The 20318-nt window shown below is 44.1% G+C and overlaps 1 protein-coding gene across 4 annotated transcripts; it reads left to right on the plus strand.

Moving 5' to 3' along the window:
• The first annotated feature begins 10478 nt into the window (after positions 1 to 10478).
• LOC123128817 (cytochrome b5 domain-containing protein RLF) lies at positions 10479 to 14282 on the plus strand. 4 transcript variants are annotated; one of them, XM_044548914.1, is made up of 6 exons: positions 10479 to 10750; positions 10860 to 11052; positions 11851 to 12214; positions 13078 to 13212; positions 13350 to 13400; positions 13626 to 13921. In XM_044548914.1, exons 2-6 carry the CDS (start codon positions 11014 to 11016, stop codon positions 13700 to 13702), a joined length of 666 nt encoding a protein of 221 aa, XP_044404849.1. In that variant the 5' UTR covers positions 10479 to 10750; positions 10860 to 11013; the 3' UTR covers positions 13703 to 13921. The 4 variants fall into 4 exon arrangements, 3 of the variants coding, with proteins under 3 accessions (XP_044404849.1, XP_044404850.1, XP_044404848.1); XR_006463454.1 differs by adding an exon at positions 14000 to 14282 and having other exon boundaries at positions 10485 to 11052; positions 13626 to 13801; XM_044548915.1 differs by having other exon boundaries at positions 10485 to 10750; positions 10849 to 11052.
• Positions 14283 to 20318: the final 6036 nt, after the last annotated feature.

The raw sequence follows: 20318 nt of genomic DNA on the forward strand, positions 1-20318 counted from the left end.
CGTGCGGTGGGGGGCGGGCGGGGGGGTCCTCATCCGCTTCCAGACGCCCCGTCCCCATCTCGCCACCCCTGTGCTCCCCAGCCGGCGACCAACCCTAGCCACCGCAAATGGGCTTCTTCTCAGGCAAAGGAAAGGGCAAGGGCCCTGCCACTATTAGGGAAATCCTAGTAGTAGCGCAGGTTTTGAGGCTATCAGTAGCGTGGGTGGCCTCGCTACTACTACGGCGCTACAGCTAACTGTTAGTACTAGCGCAATCTGTACCCGCACTACTACTATTGACTATATCAGCAGCGTTTTTCGGTAACGCGCTATTATTAGTTAGCTGTAGCGCTTTTCTATCCCCGCGCTACTGTTGTATCTTTCATCATTTTTCCCCTGCTTCCTACCCCGTTTCAGTTTCAGTAAACTACAATTTCCAGATACTAGGTACTACTAGATATCGATTTCATAAAGCATTATAAGTACTAGGTAGTACTAGATAACAATTTCATATATAGTCAACATGCATCCTCAAGCAGTATTAGGTAGTCTTACAGCCACACATACATAACAGTTCTACTAGCTATATATAGTCATACAGCCACACACACAAATGTAGTTCTAGATGATATCGACGACGATCATCATCCTCAAGCCGAGGCGGTGGGTGTTCCTGATAGTAATTAGGATGGTCTATCCAACACGAAGATTTTTGCCAATGAGGAAGCTCTTCCACCCAATCGAGCTTAATTAAGTGTATGCGACCGTCCGTATCCATGCAATAAGTACAGGTAGTGACGGAGCCCCTTGCGGGAAGGCGTAGTCTAGCTGAGCCTTCTTCATCAGGCTCGATACCACAACTCACAGATAGGCTCTTTGGCAATTTCTGAATAAGAAAAATATATCAATTAATAAATAGCCTCACACATACTCTTGCAAATATATTTCTATTAAGTATAGATTTCTATACTACTAAAAGACACAGTTCTACTCATTTGTACTAAGCATGAATTCTACTAATAAGTATATATGGATTATCTACACTATTGATAGTTTCTTGGATTCTACACTAATAAGCATATGATCGGACTCTACACTAAAGCATATCATCGACTAGATTCCACACAACATATCATTGGACTCTACACTAAGCATATCATCGGATCATTTGCATTTGTAAGTATAACAATAAAGCATATATATATCATCAAATTACTACAGTTAGTATAACATACCATATCATGCCGATCGACCATGGTACTTGTCAGGCGGGTCACGAATGGCACCCCGATAGAGTCATCATGTGGCAAAATTATGTCTCATAGGTTGCACACCTCCTCCTCGCTTAGCCTCATTTTTTGAGCTACGATGGCTTCATGAAGTGGGTCCTCATCATCTTCATCGAGTGGGTCCTCATCATCTTCCACCAGGTTGATATAAATAACAGCCAACTCGGGTTTTTCTGCTCTGAAGGAGAAGCTGATCAACTCACCACCAGTAAGACGCATGCGGGCGAGGAAACGGGCCCATCCATCTTCTCCAATCCGCGACATATTGCATCCTTTCTCGACCTCCATAGTGTAAGGCCCCCCAGGAGCCTCAAAGGTCACAGTGTCTCCTGTCAGCTTGTTGAATTTCAACCTCACATTGCATGGGACGATCTGTGTACAAAAAGCAAAATGACACAATGCATTAATGCCAACACTAAAAACAAAATAGTTGTTACATTTCATATAATTTCTTACCGCTACATGACGAAAACTCGGCTAGAAGTAGACGTCGAACAGCTTACCAATTGCAAGGCTGCTGGCGCACCTTGACTTGCACAGTCCACATGGTGGTGGTGGTGGTCGCGCCATTTTCCTAAAGCAATATGAGCAAAGAAAACAATAACTTGGCATGGGATGATCATCAAGCTCAACATGCAAACCAACATAGCAAACTAGCATCGACTATTCTAACCCTAGAAACTATCCTATATCAAAGTGTTATATATGACCGGAGGCTTATATCAACTAAAAACTATCAACTATCATATATATATATATATGTTGCATATCAACTAGCCTACTAAATCAATAAATCAACTAGCCTACTAAATCAACTAAATCAACTAAATCAAAATGTTCGAAATCAATTAAATCAACTAGCCTACTAAATCAAGTAAATCAAAATGTTGCATATGAACTAGCCTACTAAATCAAGATGTAGCAAGGAGAAGGGGTTGTGGATGGAGGAGGGAGGAGGGAAAAGGAGGGGCGACTAGAAGAGGGAGGAGGAAGGAGGACAGAGGAGGAAGGCGGAGCGAGGAGGGGCGGGGAGGAGGTCGGCCGGCGAAGGATTACCAAGTCCAGGGAGGAGGAGGAGGTGACGGCGGCGCAGAGGGAGAAGGGGTAGGCGACGGCGGCCGACGGGGGCGAGGGCAGCCGACGGGGGAGGACCAACACGAGGGAATTGACGGGGGGGGGGAGATCGCGTGAGTGTGGGTGGAGAGAGGAGAGTGAGGGGCGGCCGGTTGGGGAAGATAGAATGGCTTAGTTGTAGCGCTCTATAGAGAAACACGCTACTGCTAAAAGACCTACCAGTAGCGCCTTACAGCCAAAACGCGTTACTGCTATGTGTAAATATGTAAAAATATACATCAAAAATACATTGATCATTAATGATCTTTTTGTGTACAATCCGAATTGTCAATATGAGTCCTCACCGGTTTAGAAACCGGAGAAGACTCATATTGCGGCCACAAATTCTACACATAGAGTTCAATGAAGACCAACTGGTTGTGATAGTTTGAGAAGTAACATATTTAAGGTGGTAAAAGCCCTGTTCGCGGAGCGAGGTGGGACTAAATTTTATAGTAAACTTAGCAGTAGCGGTTATAGTGAGGATGCGCTACTGCTACGATCTGTAGCAGTAGCGCTCTTTGTATTAGGGTGTTGCTGCTATAAATAGCTTCGCGGCACGGTCGTGGCAATTATAACAGTAGGGCGGCTTATCGTAGGCGCGCTACTGCTACATCTATGTCAGCAGCGTGTTTTGCTGGCATGCGCTACTGGTACGTAGCAGCAATGCCTTGTTTTAAAGCGTGTTGCTGGTAAGATTCTATGTATAGGCTTTTCCCTAGTAGTGCCCCGTCCTCCCCTCGCGCTACCCCCCTCCCCCGTCGTCTTCCCGTCGGCCAAGGCAGCGGATCACCGTCCCAGTGCACCAGCCGAAGTGGCACTAGGAGCACCTCGTGCCTCTCCCTTACCCCGACGTCATGCTGCCGCATGACTGGCACTTGGATCCAGATGTGGGTCCATCCCACATCTCTCCATTTGGCCGACCCTATATATTGGAGGCGTCGGCCAACCCTAGCTACCACAAAGAATAGATCACATTTGTTATGCCTCCATGCGCACTGCCCCAACGTCGTTCCAATCGCTGTTGCCGCTGTCGGTGATCCCATCCGGTGCACGACTGTACGGGAAAGGGACGATTAGATTTTTGGGAAGCGTCTCCTACGCGACTGTTCATCTTCGTTTGTCTACGCCTACTATATCGTCTACGTCTGCACCAGTCAACCTACACCTAGAAGGTGTTGGAAAGATTTGGAATAGACATGCATATCCTTCTAAGACCCAAATGATCGAGAGATCTTTACAGCCAAACAAGGAATCGTTCAGCCTAAGGAATAGGGGCGGGAAATTTTGGGACCAGAGTATCCTTACCTGAGTGCAAATTGTACACGGTCGAACATTGTGTTCGCAGTCAATTTCCTTGCTAGATACAGTTCTGAGCCTACCAATAGCCATTGAAAGGGCATGAAGGACATCTTCTGTTACCTGCAAGGGACCAAAGATCTTGACCTGTTTTATAGAAGGACTCAAGTCTTATCTCTTATAGGCTATGCTGGTGTTGGGTACCTGTCGGACCCACATACTTATAAGTCACAGACTAGATATGTTTTCCTTTTTGGTGGAATTACGTTTTTCTGGAAATCATCCAAGCAAAGTCTTGTATCAACTCTCGCGAACCACTTACAAATCATGGCACTATTCGAGGCATCAAAAGAGTGTGCATCGCTTCGGTGGGTGGTTGGCCATATTCAGCAGACATGTCGGCTGAATATTGTACAAACCCCTAACATTATCTATGAAGATAAGTATAGATTAGTTTAGGGAGCATAGATAAGATTAGATCATAGTTTAGAAAACTGGACCGGACCAGCGGTCCGACTAGAAAAAAAGGAACCGGCGATCCCAGTGAGTTTAAAAGCAAATCAGACCGTTCAAGCAATCAAACCGGAAAAAACCGGTTGAACCGGGTGGTTAAAAAAATAGGCGGTTCGATGTCGTTTTCAGAAAAGCCCCTTAATCAACTCATTTTCGTGTGAACAAGGTGAGGGTTTCGGCCAAATTGGGACTCTCGATTTTGTCCACGGACAAACCCTATCGGGTGTCGCCACCACCGTTGCTTGGCGCCGCGACGCACATCAACGTCACCTCTGCCTCGCGGCTCCATGTGGCAGCAGTGGGCCACCAGCTCACGACGCCACTCACGGTCCCGCCGCCTTGCGCCACCTCTGTTGATAGCTGGGGAGAAGGGTTGTTGTCGCCTGGTCGAACTTGTCCGTCCAACTCCAACCTCCCTCTGTTGCATTTAAAATCGACCAGGTCTCCCTCCGGTCCAGAGTCTAGTCCAGGAGCAGCCGAGCAGGAGCTCCAGGGCTCCACCTTTGGTACCACTTGATTTTGATGTTGCTTGTTGCTACTACTTGATGTCGTTTAATTACCTTGGTTAATGCTACTACATTACTATGTTTGAGTAAGAGATTATCATGTATATGAATTAGATATTAACAGGTAGTCGTTGGTTACTCTCCAGATGTGATTACACATTTTTTTATCTATTTATTGAAAACCGATAAAAAACTGAACCAACAGCGTCATTGGTTCGGTTTTTAAACTATGGATTAGATACACCACTCAACTAAGGAAGATTTCCGCATCGATAAGCTTTATCAACATCACTACATACATCACTGAACTGACGGAGAAAAAGAATGAATGGCCATCTGGACTTTTACCCCACAAATCTACTCCCTCCGTTTCCTTTCAGTCTACACATAAAATTTAGTCAAAGTCAAACTTTGTAAAGTTTGACTAACTTATTAAAAAATATCAACATTTCGTACTATGAAATTAATATTATCAGATGCACCATGAAAGGTATTTTTCTTTTGCGAGAACACTATGAAATGTATTTTCATACCATATAGTTTTAGTATTGTAGATGTTCATATATTTTGAAATAAATTTGGTCAAACTTTGTGTAGTTTGGCGCCAAACAAATTTTATACATGAAGTAAAAAGAAACGGACGGAGTATCTCTACTTCCTAGAGTACGCTTGGCACAATGGCACATTGTTAACCACAAAGGGGATTATTAAAACAAGGAACAGGGAAAAGGAGTAGTTCCCGTTCCCGTTTGCACTTGGGAAAATCATCATCTCATCGGAGAAAAAAAGAGACTCCGTTTTTACTGGTGATCAAGAATCCGTGTTTACTTGTGATCGTCTCGTCTCTTTGTTTCTTTCTTTTCCCCTACAGCCCTGCTCCAAGCCCGAGACGGACCCGGCTTCCTCCTCAACATAGCCCGGCTTCCTCCTCAACATAGCCACCAAAGCAACACAACCACAACCACAACCGGCGACATCGTCTTCTTCTCTTCACGTAGACAACAAGTTTTCAATCTCAGCTTTTCGAGCTTGATGGAGAACAAGGGGGCGGCGGCCGTGCCGGATAAGGAGGCGCAGGCGGTGGCGTCGACGTGCTTCAAGTGGACGGTGGGGGAGGGTGCATCGTTCATGGAGCGGGCCAAGGACCAGTACAAGCAGTTCACGGAGGCGCAGGCGAGCGAGCACTGGGAGTGCATCAAGAACAAGGTCAGCTCCATGTTCGCCGACTTGGGCGGAGGCGCCAAGGACCATGGCTCAACGACCAACACAACGACGTCCGTCCAGTCGCAGTAGATCGTCGTCGTCGTCTAGATGGCCTATATATATAGCGTTACTACTACTCTATGAGGATCATTAGTTGGTTGGGTCTTTTTACTGCTGGATTAAACTTGTATCGTCGTCATTATGTAATATGTATATTGTGGATTTTAAGTTAATTAAACTAGTCAAGTGATAACCTGGAACAAGAGCTCTTTTTTCTTCTCAATCAATAGCAATTTCCTGGTATAGTTGTTGTTTACTTTGTGTTCCCTTGCTCAATTCAAAGAAAATTACCGGATTTTTTAGAGGACCTGGATCCCTATGAATTCCTAAGATTTGCACTTTATCTGTCAATTAGTCCCAAGGCAAAGCAGCAAAAATTGGAATGTTTAATGAGTGCACAACTCAATGGTGTAATCACGTCTATCGTGCGCCGTTGTCTACCAGAAAAAATTAGTAGGTCTGCAATTCCCAACAATGCTGCTTCGCCTACCACAAAACCAAATCCCAAACCACTCGCATGATGTGAAGATCCTATTGCTAATAATTTGACAACCTCCGAAGGAAAGAAAAAAAGGGCAGCAAACAAACGAACCAGATGATCTCGTCATCATTGCGTTAATAAACTATAGCATAGATTAGTTTAGATACATGACTCAACGGAGGGAGATTTCGGCATCACCGCATTGATAAACTTTTGTTTGTCTTGCACAAAGTTCAGATGGATTATGTGAAGACTAAAGAGTAACCTCACAAAGCATATTAGTACCAAGTTCTTCTATGCACATGAGCTACAGCAGTTGGACAAACTAAGTCATGTGACAATCTTGCTGATATGTTCACTAAATCATTACTGACATCATCCTTCGAGAGGTGCGTGTGTGAAATCGGTATGTTGATACTTAAGGAGATGCAACGTTCAGGGGGAAAAACTTCACAAACTCGTCGCTAGAATCTCGATTCTGATGATCGAGTACTCAACTTGATGGTTTAGTGGATTGTACTCTTTTTTTCCTTGTGTGAGTTTTTTTTTATATTTCTCACACGAGTTTTCGACGAGACAATTTGTGCAATACAAGAACGTATACTATGCGCTTTGTCTTCAATTTTTTCCATTGGGGTTTTTCGGAGTTGTAAGGCATAGATATACGGATAATTATCTAAGAGTGAGTGTTGGAAAATTGGGCCCACCAATGGTGTGGCGGTGGAGGTCTACGCAAGGTGCATCTCCTAACCCCTCCCGGTTCCACATTCTACTCTCTTTTTATGCGGTTGGTTCCACATTTAGGACACTATAACCGAACCATTTCCCAGACCTCTCACGCACTGTGCATTTCTGACCGTCTGATGTCATCATCTGGTCATCTCTGGCCGTTGGGTCTATGTAGCATCCCGTAAACTGGCCAACTGTCCTGTAGGACTGCTACTCCCGTGGCTGAATTGAAGGCCTCTGGTTGATCGTGTTGGCCTGCGGATTGGGCCTTTTACCTACACGAAGCCATCTACTTGGGAGAACAAAGAAATGTCAAGCAAGACAGACCAAACGATCCTAGTGACAAGGGGAAGCAGTGATCCGGCTGTTCAGTGCGAGTGGTGTCCGCCGCGACGTAGCTCGTCAGTTGCAGGACTTGTAGAATCAGCGTGCTTAGGCGCGCCACCGTCCAAGACGGTCGTCGTGCTTCTGCATTCCCTCCATGTCGGCCCTGCGTTCCCTTGCTGGTACAACTCGCCCCTCTTTTATTCCAGATGCTTGCAGTTTTGAGGGAGGTCTCGCATCCTGATTCTAGTTTGACAACCCTGCCGTCCATGCATTTGAGAGCCAGGTCTCACATCTTGATTCCAGTTCGAAGGCCCGGCCGTCCATGTATTTGATAGCTGCCCACATGGTAGCAGGGAGAAGGACAACGGGTAAGGTAAATCGCAAAACTCCGCCCACCAGATTTCAGTTCATGACATAGGATAATAACGCTGATTCAGAATTTAACAATGATCAAGTGTTAGTTATCCCTCCGGTTTTATTAATTTTTGCAGTGGTTATGTTCACCCTGGGTTCCGCTTCACAGTGTAGCTTGTTGCCGTGCGACTGGCAAGCGTCCATGTTTCCCTTCCCCTTTCATCTGAGCTCTTAAGTGTTTTTGGTATAAGGTACTGTGGTTGAGTTCCTACTTCACATCACTAATTTTCAGATCAATTAAGTAAATATATTTTTATACAATGTGCAGATTCAGTTTCACATATGGGGATTCTTATGTGGATATTAATTTTCAACATTCCTGGCTGTATTACCTTTTCTATCCAAACATTCATCCAATTTCAAAGCAGCACAGGCACACAGTCCAAGCTTAGGAATGAAGCTTAGTATTCTTGACGTGTGCATTCTCCTTCATCCATGGACGAATGTGGACATGGTAATTCAGCCAAGTTTCTTCCTTATTTGGTATGGGTTATTCATGTATGATAACTAGATTTGGATACCATTTATAACATTTTTGTTGGTGTCATCACCACCATAGGAGGCAACCTCACGGGCATGGGTCCAAGCAAAGGCCAGAGTTGTGGTGACTCTTTCAACACGGAATCCATCGATGTAAGGTTTGTGCTTCCCCAGCTTCAATCAGCACATGTCTCCCATCAATGGTGGCCTACTCGTTGAACCTTATGCAAGTGTTAGGTTTTGTCGATCTTCTCTATACTTTAGTCAAAATTTTCTTCCATTCGTTTTAGTTCTAGAACCATGAACAAATGATCTGCAATGGGCAACAAATATACCATATCACTCCCTTTCTTATATCTGTCCTTGTCCAATCAAATATAATGACCACTAAAGGATTTTGGTTATACTTCGTCTTAAAAATAATGCAAATTTAAAGAGTCATGCTCCTCTTGTTTGAGTTGGTCATAAGGGACTCCCAAACTAAATTGATGTTCTATGCTTGATTCTAAATAGCTTCCTTAGTTGCTCGAAGTAATAAGTTCCTAGACTACAATAGTACAATTTAGAAATGAAAATGATGTTCTATTTAGACTGCATTATTTTATCATTTTGCCGAGTCAAGCTGAAGATAACCCAAAAGGCTCTATGCATAGTCTTGGTTTACATCGAACTATTTTGTTCAAATACGTTCTTCCAAAATTTCAGGAAAAATGCCAGAAAGGTTTTCTCAACGGTTACAAGAGTTATGACTGTGGACCATCCACCAGCTGGGATTTGGACCCCTTGCTTTATGATTTCAGTTCCTTTGTTTTGGTTTGAGAATGGATAAGTGCTACATGAACATGGTGGTGAGATTCATCGTATGTTTTGCACTTTTGACACAAAATTGGTCTGTCTTCATATGCCGAGGTAGGTTCTATAATACTATGTGTCTTCCGACAAGCTAATTCATCTTGAGAGATGGCTGTTTGAAGGATGCATCTGCGATACTGCTCCCTTTGGCGCGTTATTTGAATCTCTGATGTAAATTGTCAAAAAATACGTTCCACACCATTTTTCAATTATTATGCAATGGTGTTTACTTATATTTTTTATGTTGCCTGTGTGAAATTCTAGACATTTTTTTGCATTCGTGGCCTTTTTTTTTCTTTCAAATTACTATTGCCATATATGGAGCAACTACTTTGGAAAATATCCATTATATTTTACCTCCGGCTACATTGTTTATTCTAAATTTGCTATTCCCTTTACATGAGTAAAAATAATCTCTATTCTTGCCTTTTGTCTTCTGTGCGATTCTAGGTGATAATAATCTTTTCATGGATATACATGTTCCGCTGATGGTAGTTTGTGTGAGAGCCTGGCTTAATAGGACTGATAGACTACTCATATCAATGAGGAATTCCTTTCTTTTCGGGAGTCCATTCAAAAAGAACTCCAAAGTTATACGAGGAATTCCTTCTTTTTGGGAGCCCATTCAAAAAAAACTTCAAAGTTAAGCGTGCTTGACTGGGTAATTCTATGATGGGTGGCCGACAGGAAAGTTTGTCCCGGATACACATGAGTGAAAACAAAATGTGCAGAAAAGACTAGTGTTGGTCTGTTGGTCCAGTTTTGATCCCGCGAGACGTAAAGGGTGTTATAGTTTTTTTTAGCATCAGTACAGACACAAGCGCTCATATATACGCGCATACACTCACCCCTATAAACACACACACGCACACCCTATTCCTATGAGCACCTCCGAGAGACTGAGTCGGCATATCATCTTGAGATTTACGAAGCCACCGTAGGCGCCTCGTCATCGACAGGAATGTCACCTCCCACTGAAAGCGCATCGCCGAAAATCCTAAAATAAATTCAGAAATAATGCGAGCACCAGGAATAATCCTGAATCCCTGATGGGTTGAGAATATCACTGTCCACTTAATCATCTTACGTGGGTGCAAGATTGGATCACCGTCAGTCAGGAGTCGCGGAACAGAAGACAATGAGAAAATTTGCCAAGTCCCAAATTAAATTAGCACACAACAATGGACCTAGAATCTCGTTTTCGCACGACACGACACGACACCTACCCTCCGTTGATCATCGCCCAACGCTGACCGACCGGGAAGCCGGTCCTCCTCCTCCTCCTCCTCCCCTCTCCGTCTCCCGCGATCCGTGTCCCCAGATTCGTCCGCCATCCGGTCTCATCTCTCCTCCTCCCCCCTCTCCCCTGCTCTCCGTCCCCGAGCTCCCACGCGCGCCCCCACCCGACCAGCCCCGGCCGTCCTGCTCGTCTCTCCCGCCCGCGACCCCGGCGGCCGCCCCCACTCCGACCCCGATCCTGCGGCGGCGCGTCCCGGCGTCCCAAGGTGGGGATTCATATTTCCTTCTTCCCGCACCTCTTTCCCGCGTGGTTGGCAGCGCCCCGATCCAATCGATCCATCAAGGCTCGACTAACCTCTTCCAGCGCCTCTTCAGCGCGGGAGATCTACCAGGGTCGGCGGGCGTGGGGCGTAGGTGCAGGCGTGCAGCCCAAGTCCGCCCCCGGCTCTAGGTTTCTGCTAATCTTCTGCTACCTGTGACACGCGCTCCGGGGCTAGGAGCACTCTTTGCCGGCTGTCTCGTGCTGGGAATGGCGGATGGGGACTCGTCCGACTTCACCTTCTGCAAGGCATGTTCCTTCCTTCCATGTGTTGCTTGTTCGTTTAAACATTTATATGTTGCTGTGTCTGAAGATGCTGACATTCGATATATCTTGTCTTGCTGGACCTGTGAAATTGCTTGTGTTAAATTAGGGATGTGAAGTTATTTGTGTTAGCTGGATATAATGTGTATTAGTGTTCGTGCACAGGTGATATTCAGTAATTCAGATGATAACAGAAGGAGTAAAGTGTTTGTAAATGAACAACTTAGTAAATGGAAAACCAAGAGGAGAGAAGAGAACATAGGAAATCAAGTCGACGGAGTATTCAGTTATTCACTCTGCGTGATATCACTTCTCTTATTTCTCTCTCTGTTTGATAAGTGCTCATAGTGGGGGCTTGAATGAATTATACATGTGTTGTATAATCATCTCCAAAGTCCAAACATATGGTTTGCCCGGTCCATTGGGTTCTTCCCTGCTTTTGTTTGTGATAGGTCCAGTCTGAAGTTTTGATACCTCAGTGGCTCCAGTGTGGCAGACATATAGAGATTTTACCATCTTCAACCTGTCGAGTGCGTTTAATTGCTTGGTGTCATTTTGCTCAAGTGCTCTTTGCCTACTGTGACCAAGGATCAAATCCTATGGCATGCATTGTTGTTGTTATTGCTCTTTGCCTACTGTACTTATATAATTATATAATTGACATGTTCTGCTCTGAATTATTGAAATGAGTTCCAGTGGCTTGACATAGAAATTAGTTGATGTCAATATATTGTTGCTTGTTTCTCACTTGTTTGATATTCAATGTTTATTTTTGCTCTCTAGGTTGACTATGCTGAAAATGATGGTCGTTTGGACTCCCCTAATTCCATGGCTGTGGCAAGTATGACACTGGAGGATGTTGCCGGTGATGGTGAGACTAAGAAGGTTCAGGATGACAAGCAAATAGTCAATCCAGTTACTGATGAAAAATCTAGTTCCATATCTAGTCACGCCAATGGTGTATCGCTTCGAGAGCCCAATTTAAAAGAACCAGTTGTACCAACCAGTAGTGGAGAGTCTGTGCAGTCAAATGTGGCTCAACCAAAACCTGTAAAGAAATCTGCGGTACGGGCAAAGGTTCCTTTTGAGAAGGGATTTAGCCCAATGGACTGGCTTAAGCTGACTCGTACACATCCAGATCTGGCAGGTAAATTCTGAAAGTCATTAGCTGCTACTGTTTTTTTATCATCTATGTCTCCTATTTCTCTTGGATGGTATGATGCTACTTCATAATTGGTGATTGATATAGTTCAAAAGCACACTTAGACTGTAATTGTGTGATATGATCACATAACATAATTCATGTTAATGCTTACCAATGATATTTCCTTCGTGTCAGCTCCTGATCTGTTTTGGGGTCTAGTGTACTGTGCGGCATTGTCACCGTGTGATATGTCTCACGTGAATTAGATCGGTGCAAACTTTGAATTTTACTGCTCAATGTAATTTTATTCTAGTAAGCTAGGTTAAAGTGTTTCAGTGATTATTTCATTATTTGTTGGTCAAAGTGGGTCCTTAGTTTATAGTTTGACACTTTTAGTCATGGAAATATGAACCGGATTCAGAGTTAGATGGAACGATCTTCTAGATATTTATTCTGACATAAGTTGGCCCCTTAATTTTGTGGTACAATTTTATAAACAAGACAAGATTATATGTCAGAAAAGGCAGAAATGAGTTGTGCTAAATGTGTGTGATGCTGCTTGAAATGATGGATATAAATGGCGAGCTAAGGATATTAAAGATCTTAAATAGATCGCCAAATCCATGTCGCATGCATTTTGTATTGTATCGGCTGGATGTGAAGTTGTGACTTGCGAACAATAACTTTTAAAATGGGAAATAATGCTGGTTGCCCTTGCACTCTCATATTTAGTTATGTGTATCAGTTCCTGATTTTGTTTTCCTCTTCTCTTTTCCACCCTGCTTTCAAGTGTTCTCTTCTCAACTAGTCATCTGGATTTAGTGTATTGCCTTCTGTTCCTCTGATGTTCCTGTTTCTGTCTGTAGGGCTCAAGGGACAGTCAAATCGGAGGTTAATTTCTTTGGAAGAAGTTAAGCAGCATAAAACTGGAGATTGTATCTGGACAGTTTTAAAAGGTCGTGTGTACAATATTGGTCCCTACATGAAATTTCATCCTGGAGGTAACTTATAAATCTGAGTCTTGTGCAGATTTTGGTTCTGTTTGAGTATCAAAGCCAATATCCATGCCCTGTTGTTTCTGTTGGTCCTTGGAAAATACTAACAAACTGTGCATTTACTTCACGTTGGGTATTTGCAGGAGTTGATATGCTTATGAAGGGTGCTGGAAAAGACTGCACTGCTTTGTTCAGTATCCTTTTGATAGTATTATTATTGACGTCACAGTTAAATTGAGAATAGCTTGCCGCTTTTTGTGGATTGATGCATGAACATAACATGCTTTAACATGTAGTAATAGCAACACACGGCGAACTAACAACATGATGATTGTGATTGTTAACTATCGTAGTTGTACGGAAAGAATTTGTGTGTTTATATTATGCAAATTTTGATATGATTCCTTGACTTCCTCAAGATAAATACCATGCCTGGGTGAACGCAGAGTTCCTCTTGGAGAAATGCCTCGTGGGATACCTTGATCCCAATGAGTAGATCACGCTCTAGCTGGTTCTCAGGGTCGGGTACAGTTTGGTCGCGTGGAGATGATCTGAAGAATGTAAAGAGTGCGTTGATGCAGTATAGTGGAGATAGGTTGATCAACATTTTCTGCAGAAAATAGACGAATAAACAAATTTGATGATGATCGTCCTTGCAGAACAAATTGTCATCACTGGTTGGCTGCTGCATAAAAAAAGTACTACATGTTGGGTATCTCTGTTGTTGGGCTGTTTAATTTCAGAAAGGGGATATCTCTGCTGCATAAAAAAAAGTACTACATGTTGGAGATAGGTTGATCAACATTTTCTGCAGAAAATAGACGAATAAACAAATTTGATGATGATCGTCCTTGCAGAACAAATTGTCATCACTGGTTGGCTGCTGCATAAAAAAAACGGGTATCTCTGTTGTTGGGCTGTTTAATTTCAGAAAGGGGCAAAAAAATGGAGCTTCTGTTTCTATTTTTTGAAGGAGAAAGGCAAGGAAAGAGGGAACACTGGTAGCATTCCAGCAGAAACAAATACTAACATACTACATGATCGTAAGAAAAATAATAGAACACATACAGAGCTAACTGGCATTCCACATGATTTGTTTGTTCTTGTATTTCATTTTACAAGCATCTAACGCTACGTCCAAATTAACACTTGCAATACCCAATTTTTTTGAAACAAAAACCTGCTTGGCACTTTATTACGAGTTTAAGAGAACTGCATCCTTCAAAACATGTGGTAAAAGGAAGCTAGGGGGATCATCGTCCCAACTAAACATAAAGTTTGAATCAAAAGCATGTCTTGCTAAGAAATGTGCCAAGCCATTTGCCTCCCTGGATAATGCTGGAACTGAATTGAAGCAACGCATACCGGAAACAATCTACTAAGATGGCAGAATATGGTGCCAAAATGTTAGCCTTGCCTTTGCATGCCGAAATAATCTCACAATCTGACTCAATGGTCACCCTAGAGCAGCCCATTTGATTGACAAACTGTAGACCTCGGCATAGAGCCAACGCTTCTGTTGTAGCCTCGCTGTCTGCAAATGTGAATGGTTCTGCCACTCCCGTCACTGCTTCTCCTCGACAGTTCCTGATGATCGCAGCAATAGCTCCAACGCCATTTTCAAAGAACGAGGTGTTCAGTTTGTATGATCCCGGGCCTAGTTTTTCCCACGTAAACTTCACAGCAATGTTGTCCCCTGACTTAACTGCCGAATTGTCTGTTATTGCATGAACAACAAAAGTTGTGCTGTTGGGAGTTTTTGACCGTCTATCCCTCGCATGCTTCTCTCCTTTCCCACCAGATATACCAGGCAGCCACAACCAATGTCTCGTGTAGTCCTAATTGGCCAAACATCGGTGAAGAACCATGTGGTCGTCGCAGCAGTTCTTTAAGAATGACAGAACCGGAGTGATCCACAGTAAGGGCATGTTTAACAACATCATCCAAGCTAAGTGCACGCTACACTAACACCGCTCTAGGGCAGCTGAAAATCAAGTGCTTAATGTCTTCTAGTCCATACTGGCACATAGGACAAAGGGGAGAAACCTTGGCAATACCCAACTTAATGGCCCAGAGGGCTATGGGAAATGCATTGGAGCACTCGGGTGCCATGCACCCCTATACGAAAATAGCATTAATAAACTATCAGAAAATTAAAAAAAAAAAGAAATCTTAGGATATCAAATCTGGGTGTCCATTGTATATCCATGTTCATTTTCATGGGGAACGGGTGTCTGTGGTAGCCGCGACAGAGGAATTATGGTTTGACATACGATACATCCAAACTTTTTAATATACATACGATTTTTTGTCTTCTTTACTGACATTACCACGGGCACTCATTCCCAACAAAATTGGACACGGGTGTACAATGGGCACCTAGGTTTCATAACTCAAAGTTTTAGAATTTTTTGAAAATTCCTAATATATATTTTAATGCTATATCCATATAGGGGTGTGTGGTACCGGAGAGCCTCAAATCCTCTTCCGCTGTGAGAAATGCATTGGAGCACTCGGGTGCCACGCACTAGGGAATTGTTCGCTTTAATACTAAGCATTATACTGGAATTCAGTTTGAGTTTATTAGGCCCTTTGGTATCTTGGGTCAATTTTTTATTATCTACTCCCTCCGTCCGTCAAAGAGTGAACATCTGGGTATTCTAAGACAAATTAAGGATTTTGCAAAAAAGCCCTTCCACCACCCAATTAAGGTGCCAACAGCTTTATCAATGCTTCGATTCCCGTTGATAATAAATGAGAAGGGAGAAGTAAAAACAACTTTGCCAACAGAAATTTGTTCCCGCCATAGCACTTCCCGCCATCTATAACTAGTAGCTGAGTACTAGTACAATATGGCGCCAGATTACAGAATTAGAAGCGGCAAATTACAGAATTGGGCTATGAGCCAGATTTCAAGTAGAACAACTAGCTATAAAGCCAGCACACTAGCACCAAGTAGAACAAGCAGCACACTAGCACCAACTAGAACAACACACAGAGGCCATGGCCATTGACTTGAACATAGCACCAGGAGAGGGAGAAGTTGAACATGTGCCTCCCTTGCATGAAGAATTGCTCCAGGTTGGTCATCAAATCGATCTGAACCTGAACCCAGGTACATCTTGATCATCTTTTCATTTGTTCTCCTTGTTCATGTGCGTATGCTGATGATTCTTCTTCGCCATAGAGGACGAACTTGAGGCTGCCTTGCATGAAGAACTCCAGGTCGGTTTTGAGCCTCACTTGCATGAAGAAGTACTCCACGCCAGCCACCAATTCATCGGAGAAGATGAACATGAGCCCCCCTTGCATGAAGAACTACTCCAGGTTGGTCATCAAATCGATCTGAACATGAGCCCAGGTACATCTTGATCGTCTACTTCTTTGTTCTCCTTGTTCATGTGCACCTGCTGATTATTCTTCTTCGCCATAGAGGACGAACTTGAGGCTGCCTTGCATGAAGAACCCCATGTCGGTCTTCATGTAGAAGATGAGCATGAGCCCGACATTGCCCATGGAGAAGAGGAACATGAGGCTGATGTTGCCCATGGAGAAGAGAACCTGCATGAATCAGATGAATCGGGTTAGTAAAATAATTTAGTTATAGCATATATGAATGTTTAATTATAATATTATTCAACTACTCACGTAACCTCACCTTGTAGACCATGAACTTGAAGACCAAGGCGGTGTTTTCCAGAGCATGGAAGAGGAAGTGCAAGCAATGGATGAAGCTCTACATAACCTTCAAGTTGACGAGGAAGACTATGGTGTGTATGCAGGCGATATAGAGATTCAGTTTGAGGAAGAAGAGCTTGATGATTCAGCAGATGAAGCCATGTATGATTCAGCACCAGAATAATACATGCATGTGGAGCAAGAGCAACAAGATAATGAGCAAGTTCATCATGAAGACAAATACAAGAATTTAACAGATTTGCAAAGGACTGGTATTTATGAAGAGTTGCTAGCAAGAAGTGTCAATCGGAAATTAAAGAAGACCACAACCAGAGAAGTTGCAAACATGTCCCATGTTTCAGTGCAGAAGGTCAGACGTGTTTGGAGGAGAGTGAAGGAGTGCCTTCGACAAGGCGTACCCGTTGATGTAAGATCAAGGAAGCCGAAAAACTGTGGGCGCAAAAGGATTGTAGTTGACCTCAGTATGGTTCCCGAGATTCCTCGGAGCCAAGGGAGAACTATACGCAGTCTTGCAAGAGCTTTGGGTGTGAAAAAAAGCACACTACATAGGATGTTTACGGACGGCTTTCTCGATAGGCATTCAAGCTCACTAAAACCATATTTGAAGGAAGCAAACAAAAAGGCTAGGTTGCAATTTTGTCTCTCTATGTTTGACCAACAAAGTTTGCAAAATAGGCCCACGTTCAAGGATATGCGTAACATAATCCATATAGATGAAAAGTGGTTTAACACCACTCAGAAGACAATGAAATTCTACAAGCTGCCATCGGAAGAAGACCCACATAGGACTATGCAAAATAAGAACTCCATTGGCAAAATAATGTTTTTGGTTGCTATAGCAAGGCCTAGATACAATGCAGAAGGTATTTGCATTTTTGATGGGAAGATAGGCATTTGGCCCTTTATCAAAAAGGTTAATTTGAACCTTCAAAACATTTATTTATTATGCACATCAGTACTTAATCTAACTTTAGTTGCTTTGCTGGTTGTAGGAGCCAGCGCCAAGGAAAAGTGATTACCGTCCAAGAGGGACACTAATCACGAAAACAATCTCAGTTAAGAGAGATGTATCGAGGGAGTTTTTGATTCAAAAGGTACTACCAGCTATTCAAGCAGTTTGGCCTCAAGAGCTCGCAGGTGAGACGATATGGATCCAGCAAGATAATGCACCCTCACATGTCCCAAGTAACGACCCAGGTTTCCTTAATGTTGTTTCCCAAACCGGGCTTGATATTCGCCTCATGCAACAGCCTTCGAACTCACCGGATATGAATATCCTAGACCTTGGCCTATTTTCCTAACTACAGTCCATGTCAGATAGATTGGTCTCTAACAATTTAGATGAGCTAATCAACAATGTGCAACAGGAATATGATGTTGGAAATATGCCCTAGAGGCAATAATAAATTGGTTATTATTATATTTCCTTGTTCATGATAATCGTTTATTATCCATGCTAGAATTGTATTGATAGGAAACTCAGTTACATGTGTGGATACGTAGACAACACCATGTCCCTAGTAAGCCTCTAGTTGACTAGCTCGTTGATCAATAGATGGTTATGGTTTTCTGACCATGGACATTGGATGTCATTGATAACGGGATCACATCATTAGGAGAATGATGTGATGGACAAGACCCAATCCTAAGCCTAGCACAAAGATCGTGTAGTTCGTATGCTAAAGCTTTTCTAATGTCAAGTATCATTTCCTTAGACCATGAGATTGTGCAACTCCCGGATACCGTAGGAATACTTTGGGTGTGCCAAACGTCACAACGTAACTGGGTGGCTATAAAGGTACACTACAGGTATCTCCGAAAGTGTCTGTTGGGTTGGCACGAATCGAGACTGGGATTTGTCACTTCGTGTAAACGGAGAGGTATCTCTGGGCCCACTCAGTAGGACATCATCATAATGTGCACAATGTGATCAAGGAGTTGATCACGGGATGATGTGTTACGGAACGAGTAAAGAGACTTGCCGGTAACGAGATTGAACAAGGTATCGGGATACCGTCGATCGAATCTCGGGCAAGTATCGTACCGATAGACAAAGGGAATTGTATACGGGATTGATTAAGTCCTTGACATCGTGGTTCATCCGATGAGATCATCGTGGAGCATGTGGGAGCCAGCATGGGTATCCAGATCCCGCTGTTGGTTATTGACCAGAGAGTCATCTCGGTCATGTCTACATGACTCCCAAACCCGTAGGGTCTACACACTTAAGGTTCGATGACGCTAGGGTTATAGGGAATAGATATACGTGGTTACCGAATGTTGTTCAGAGTCCCGGATGAGATCCCGGACGTCACGAGGAGTTCCGGAATGGTCCGGAGGTAAAGATTAATGTATAGGAAGTATGGTTTTGGCCACCGGAAGTGTTCCGGGCATCACCGGTAGTGTACCGGGACCACCGGAGGGGTCCGGGGGTCCACCAGGTGGGGCCACCAGCCCCGGAGGCATACATGGGCCAATAGTGGGAAGGGACCAGCCCCTAAGTGGGCTGGGGCGCTTCCCCACCAAGGCCCATGCGCCTAAAGGGAAGAGGGGGCAAACCCTAAGGGCAGATGGGCCTTAAGGCCCATGCCTGGTGCGCCTCCCTCTCCCCCTCCACTTGGCCGCCACCCTAGATGGGATTGGGGCTAGCCACCACCCCTAGGGTGGAACCCTAGGTGGGGCGCACCCCTCCCTCTCCCCTATATATACTTGAGGACTTGGGGCTGCCAACAGATGAGTTCCTCTCCTTCTTGGTGCAGCCCTACCCCTCTCCCTCCTCGTCTCTTGTGGTGCTTGGTGAAGCCCTGCTGGAGTACCACGCTCCTCCACCACCACCACGTCGTCGTGCTGCTGCTGGATGGAGTCTTCCCCAACCTCTCCTTCTCCCCTTGCTGGATCAAGGCGTAGGAGACGTCACCGGGTTGTACGTGTGTTGAACACAGAGGTGCCATCCGTTCGGCACTAGGATCATCGGTGATTTGGATCACGACGAGTATGACTCCATCAACCCTGTTCTCTTGAACGCTTCCGCGCGCGATCTACAAGGGTATGTAGATCCAGTCCTCCCTCGTTGCTAGATGACTCCATAGATTGATCTTGGTGATACGTAGAAAATTTTGAATTATTGCTACGTTCCCCAACAGTGGCATCATGAGCTAGGTCTATGCGTAGTTTCTATGCACGAGTAGAACACAAAGTAGTTATGGGCGTTGATTTTGTTCAATATGCTTACCGTTACTAGTCCAATCTTGATTCGGCGGCATTGTGGGACGAAGCGGCCCGGACCGACCTTACACATACTCTTACGTGAGACTGGTTCCACCGACTGACATGCACTAGTTGCATAAGGTGGCTAGCGGGTGTCTGTCTCTCCCACTTTAGTCGGACCGGATTCGATGAAAAGGGTCCTTATG

This window comes from Triticum aestivum, chromosome 6A, assembly GCF_018294505.1.
Source record: "Triticum aestivum cultivar Chinese Spring chromosome 6A, IWGSC CS RefSeq v2.1, whole genome shotgun sequence".
NCBI lineage: Eukaryota > Viridiplantae > Streptophyta > Magnoliopsida > Poales > Poaceae > Triticum > Triticum aestivum.